This window comes from Ochlerotatus camptorhynchus, unplaced genomic scaffold (assembly GCF_037179485.1).
Source record: "Ochlerotatus camptorhynchus isolate MF236.1 unplaced genomic scaffold, CSIRO-AGI_Acam_v1.1 ptg000190l, whole genome shotgun sequence".
In the NCBI taxonomy this organism is placed as follows: Eukaryota; Metazoa; Arthropoda; class Insecta; order Diptera; family Culicidae; genus Ochlerotatus; species Ochlerotatus camptorhynchus.
In genome coordinates this window covers 656,804-662,803 of record NW_027040680.1, presented here as the reverse complement: position 1 = coordinate 662,803, position 6,000 = coordinate 656,804, and the positions used below count along the sequence as shown (strand labels likewise).

Genomic DNA, 6,000 nt, shown 5'->3' with positions numbered 1-6,000 from the left:
GAGCCCATTGTCACGTATGACATGTTACCTACGTGAAAATGACATCGTGTCATAGAGCTGCAGATTTCAGAATGAAATTGTTCCTCGGCTTCAGAATGGTTTTCATTGAAATTGGGCACCTGTGAGTGGAATCTTCCAAATTAAATGATCGGTATGGGTGGAGGTTTCAGCTCCACACCAGCCGTCTCACTGCAAGTAGATTGTAAAGTAGAGAAATACATAATTTGGAAGTAATTGATGATCGCTTAATTCAGAAGAATAATATCATCAGTAACGACCTTGTACTTGTTTGGTCTAATTTTGTGGGGTGTTTTCCCTAGATGCCGTGAAATTCGTCAGGACTTCTTTGGATTCTGGATTTGGATTCTTCTTATAGGATTATTTATAATCAGGTAAAAGTAGGACTAGAAAATTAGTAATAACCAGATTCAGTACTCCTTTTATCTATAACCTTGGAACGATATCCTGGACGCCACTGATGTCACTGGTGCCAATCGATAATCAATAATGAGTACACGGGTGCTGGAATAATCTTTACCTGCTTAGTGTCCAATGTACTATAGCATCATCTGAAGCTATTACGGATCCTAATTAACTTCACATTATTTCTCAAACTGAACATCTACGATAGAGACCGCATTCCCAATGTTCAAGATCAATCGAGAGAGAGAGAGAGAACAGAGGATACCAAGGCTGCTGATAGACTGACCGTAATAACCAGCTACCAGACAAGTTGCGAGCGGATTTCTTCACGTTCTAGACTGAGCTTGCGATGAACATCTGCAAATAGCTAGTTTCACATCATGTTTTGTTAGATTCATCACAATGTAACCTCAGCATTGTAATATCTAAATTCACCTGCAGTTGCAAAGTTGTAACGCTGGATTTTTAGTGATACAATCTGTACATTACTTATATTTAATCTTCATTATGGCCTGCATTACAAATGCTAAATTTCTTACACATTCGTGATCGGGTATTGAGGCAGTACTAGAAAACATCATTCGTGTGCTTCCCACCCAACACCCAAGACAAGAATCCCCAGCAGCCAAGACACCGTGCAGTAGAAGTACTAGAACAAGAAAAGCCCGCCGAAGAGTGAAAAATTATAGCACACAGCCACTGACACTGAAACAGATCCCTCCGGTGAAACGCGTTTGCTTCTTCTAGGCTTTTATTGCAACTCGACTCGGACCAAACTCTGACCAATCATTCATTCGCGGTTTTTTTTTGTGTGTTTTCGTTTCTAATTAAAAATCCTTCAACAATGATATAGTTTTAGTTTTCTGTCTTAAAAGCACTACTGCCATTTTGTGATGCAAATGTTTTGTGTATGTTCGATGCGATGAAATCTACGGCTTCTCTTGCTCCATCTAGTGACACCTATCATATATTTGTTTATCCCTTTCAGCACAACACGAATCAACACGGGTTGCTCTTGGACACTTTTATCTCTCTGTAGGTTTTGCTTTTGTGTGTTTGATTTTTCCGACTGCGTGTGTAAATTGGTAACATTTAGTATACGGCTGTATTTTCGTGGGTGTGTTTGGGTATTTTGTTCAACAAGTAGGAGCTGATTCAACAACTTTTTGATTGGATGTTTTGTTTACTGATTATTATTTTTTTTCTTCTTCTTTTAATAACGGCAATATTGTTTTGTTTTTGTTCATTTGGTGCGTTAAGCCCGCGCAGATGGTGATTGTGGTGTAGTAGGATAAAGAGGAACGATTTTCTATAAGGGTGCAAAACTCGCTTGGATTTGTATTTGTTTGGTTGTGAGATGCGTCAGGGATGACATGGATTGCTGCGGTTTGTGGTGGTTTTTTGTTTTGTTTTTCTTTTGCATAAATATTGCACTAACGTTCCGAGAAATTAAAAAAAATCAGGTGACTCTTACACGAGAAAAAAGAGTAATTTTTCTGCTTTGTTTGTTATTAAGGAGAATTCGTTAACAGCTTGATTTAACATTTATTGAACACTTAGTTTTAGATCCTTTGTTTTACGTTCTGTATGTTGGTTTTTTTTTTGCGTTTGGGTTTGTATATATTCTATTTGATTTTAAGATTTTAAACATGTTCCTAGTGTCACGTTGAGAGTTGCAATCTGCGGTAATCTGTTGTTTTGTCCGTTTCTGTTTTGAGAACTTTGATTCGTGGTCATTGTTTGACACACTGTTTCTGTTTTTGCATTAGATTCATCGGGTAATTGATTTTTGTTTTTGAACTGACGACTATTACACGTTTGCTGGTTTCACAATTTACTGTAGAATTAAAATTTAAATCGCTGAGATGAAATGGTAACGTCATTGTTTTCTCCAACTTGTGTAGTAGTAGTAGTTGTAGTGCACTTTTTAAAGAGTGGTTGAATCGCACACAGACGCGTTGGCTGTATGGCTTGCTGCTCCATTTTACGAGTTATGGTACGGATTTTTCACGATTTTTCGCTTCAGGTCGGGGACTATTCACACCTGCGTTTGTGTAAGATAAACGTTATGTTAATTTTACAGACACTGACTCGATATGGGTACTTACCTTTCGCTCAAAATGGACGCCTTAGTTAACTGTTAAATTATTACAAAGTAGTTTAACAAGAAGGCATGGAACATTCGCTTCGCTCGATGCAACTAAAGTACTCATTTATCAAGAAACGAAAAGAACACATTTCTGCTTCTGCTATCCACACATCGTTCACATCATCTTCGAAGGTGTTTTTGTTGGTTTGTCTCCGATTGGCTGGATTGAGTGGTAAGGAGTTGGTGTTTTCGCTGCTAACTTAAACCCCTAGGCAACCTTCCCACTGCTTCTAGTGCTATGCTCCCAACGCCCATGGCGATCACAATAACTAAGAAAGACGACGACGCCGGTGACTTCATTTCCGCTTGGCGTGCAGCATCTCCATCAATAGCGTCTGGGAAGGCGCACTGCCGGCACAGTGCTTAATGTACAGGTGCTCCTCGCCTCGGGTGGCCATCGCGTGGATTTCCGGAATAATACTGAGCAACTTACTAAACTTATCCTACAGTGATCGGAGTTTGCAAAGGAAATGGGTTAATCTTTTGATACCAAAACAAACAATCAACATTCACCACGCGTCTCCATCGTCAATGGAATCTCCCATGGAAACGCTCGGTGTATGGTAGTCTACTTACAGGCACCGACGGATAACAGGTGAGGGTGTAATCCAGCAGCGCTGCTTGCACATTCTCATAGCCTTCGACCACCGTTTTCCGGTTGGTGATCCCCCGTACTTCTACTATTAAGCGGAAGAGACACAAAGAAAACCACCAATTAAACCTCCGTTCCACCCATTGTTTTCTTCTCGAAATTAAAAAGCCCTTACCAGGATTCAACAGCAGCAGGAATTTCATGCAGATGTAGTCGCCGACGTCGAACTTGAGCTCCTGCAGCTTGTTTTGCAGCTCGTTAAAGTGCTCGACCAGGCTCGGCACGCCCAGCAGCCCTAAACCTAAGAGATCAAACTTTTGCCCATTGTGCAGGGTGGTTTCGTCCGGCAGGCCGTTGTGTAACCGCTGGTGGATGTGATCCAGCACCAGCATGTCGGACCAGCTGTTCTGCAGCAGCTTCATCTGGTCGTCCACCTGGTTGGGGGAAGAAGAAAAATTGCTTTAGTGTTTTGAAGCAAAGAGTTGGGTTTGTAAGATTTGGAACGTTTCGGGTTTACAAGCATTTTCTGCGCACAGTTTACCTTGGATAATTGGTTGAATGTATGTTGGTTGTTCTGGAATTCTAGAATCTGAAAGGATCGTTTAGCGTTTGTGTAACATTCGTACTGAATAAAAGTCCATCTATCTGTTAGCCATCTGGTTAGGTTAGCAGCTTTCATTTGAAGAACACCGAAAACGTCTTTAGCAGCTCGATATATTACAAAGAGGAATCCTTATTCTTAGATGTTTTTTGTTTTAGTTTTCCAGTTTTTTTTCAGGTACCAACACTAAATGCTCAGGTTCACCTTTTAGGCTGGTTTTCGATAAAAATCATCTCGAGAACAAATTTCATCTACTGCGACGAGGTAATGACTGATTGATGAATATTTGAATTGAAGTGAAAATCACTGCCTTCACTTCTCATTTATTCCAGTCGGCAGTTATATTTTTATTGTGTGCTTGTTGTCTCTCCGAGAAAGTTACCGAAGGCAAACGGTGTGAGTTGCCTCTCCGTGAGTAACCGAATGTGTTTGTTTGGCTCTTTCTAAGCTCCTGCATTCACCTTGTTGTGTGGATATGTGGATAGGGGAACGAATTGTATGGTGCGGCGCTATCGGAATCAGCCTGAACAGTAAATAATTTTAAGTTCTGGTTATAACTTGAATATGTTCGATTTCAATGTCAAACCTAGAGCTTATTACTGTTCAATCAACTATCAAAAATTAAAACTCTCCATAATGGCTTAGAAAAAATCACTGTCTATGTAAAGATGATTTGTATAAGAAAATCCTAAATTAAACTGATTTTTGACCTAATTTTAGCACATTGAGAATTGTTATAAATTCATGACCCATCATGATTATTTAAAAGCATTTTTATGACTAAAACAAGATTTGTTAGGACAGGGTGTCTACTCATTTTCATTAATATAATTCCCTGAGTTATTCAAGTTTTATCAAGATTCATCATAAAATTTACAGGTGATAAAAAATGTGTTATTTTGGGTAACACGACGGCATAAGTACCACACACGTTTTTAAGGCTTGAAAATTAGTCTTTAAAGAACAGCTTTACAATACAAACTATTTCAAAAACTAAATAGATCATTTCTTCATAATCAGAATATTGATCTGAGAACTAACATTGTTTGAAACTTTTCTAAACACGACCAATAAAAACAAAGGAAGTCTCACAACTTTTTTCTCCAAAACCCTGGATGTTGGTTAATTTCTGTGTCCAGAATTGCGAAAATAAGTCGATGTTTGATCTCTATCTTGATACCACTGGAACTCTTCACATGATATCTTAAGAAATTTTCTTATCTTAATACAATATCTTATGAAACTTCTCAGATTTTCAACAGAGTTCATCTTAGAACTCTCTCTGGTTGCAGAACACTTCTTGAATTCACTCTGCAGTTCTCTTCCAATTTAATTCCATTTCCTTAATTGCTTATCCTCAACAGATACACGTATGTTGTCTACAATGTGTCTCATACTAAAGGGTGTATTCGTGGAAAATGGCACACACAAAAACAGGTTTATCATTTTAAATGTTATTCCAAATGACTTGTGACGAGGCTCGGTAGCTCAGTGGTTACCGTTTCTGCTTACTGAGCAGAAGGTCGGGAGTTAAATCCCAGGCCCGTCCCCTTCCTTGCAATTTTTCACTTTGCCTTATTCTATACCCACTAGATTTTATTGAAAACAAATTCTTCTTTAACACCGATCCCATCACCTACCACAGTGTGGGTCCTGATCTAAAAATAGAAATTGGATGAGTGCGCGCGCGTGTGTGTGTATGTGTTTGTGTATTATAATCGCTCTACCAAAAACGATCCCTGCGTGTGCGTGCAACCTTTCCCCACATCCAACATCCCAGTGATTTCTCGTGGAAGCGCAGAGGATTTCTCGGTTTCCTTCACAGCGAGTACCACGTCAACACATTCCTTCCTATTCCCTAGTTGACCTGCATTTGGACACGGCCGGCGCTGGTAATTGCTAAATATTAGATCTCCAGTTCTTACACATTGAGGATGAATGTTAGTCCCAAACATCATCTGTTGGTTCTCTGTGTATTGCAGCTGATCTGGTTATAACAGAGCAGCAACCGTGGGCGGTCAATTTGATTTTTTTTTTTAATGTTATTCCAAATGTCTTGAAATTTACAAGGATGATAGATCAGATAGCTTTAAATAAGTAAAACATATGACATGATTCAAATATGAGCATTGACTTGTGTTTAGATCAAAAAAACCAAAATGTTGTCTTACCAATATTGTGACAAACAGCAGACATTTTGTTTATTTTTCTTATTTTTTCCACTCCTTGTGCAAT

The 6,000-nt window shown here is 39.0% G+C and overlaps 1 protein-coding gene across 1 annotated transcript in view; it reads right to left on the bottom strand.

The window, feature by feature from the left end:
* Nucleotides 1-1,956: 1,956 nt before the first annotated feature.
* ftz-f1 (ftz transcription factor 1) overlaps nt 1,957-6,000 on the bottom strand; it is a 524,702-nt gene continuing 520,658 nt past the window's right edge. Inside the window, exons 7-10 of the mRNA XM_065223300.1 lie at nt 3,340-3,598; nt 3,149-3,252; nt 2,532-3,015; nt 1,957-2,467 (exon numbers count right to left, since the gene is read on the bottom strand). Coding sequence (XP_065079372.1) covers nt 2,869-3,015; nt 3,149-3,252; nt 3,340-3,598 — 510 coding nt within the window. The 3' untranslated portion in view covers nt 1,957-2,467; nt 2,532-2,868. The remainder of the gene's footprint in view (nt 2,468-2,531; nt 3,016-3,148; nt 3,253-3,339; nt 3,599-6,000) is intronic.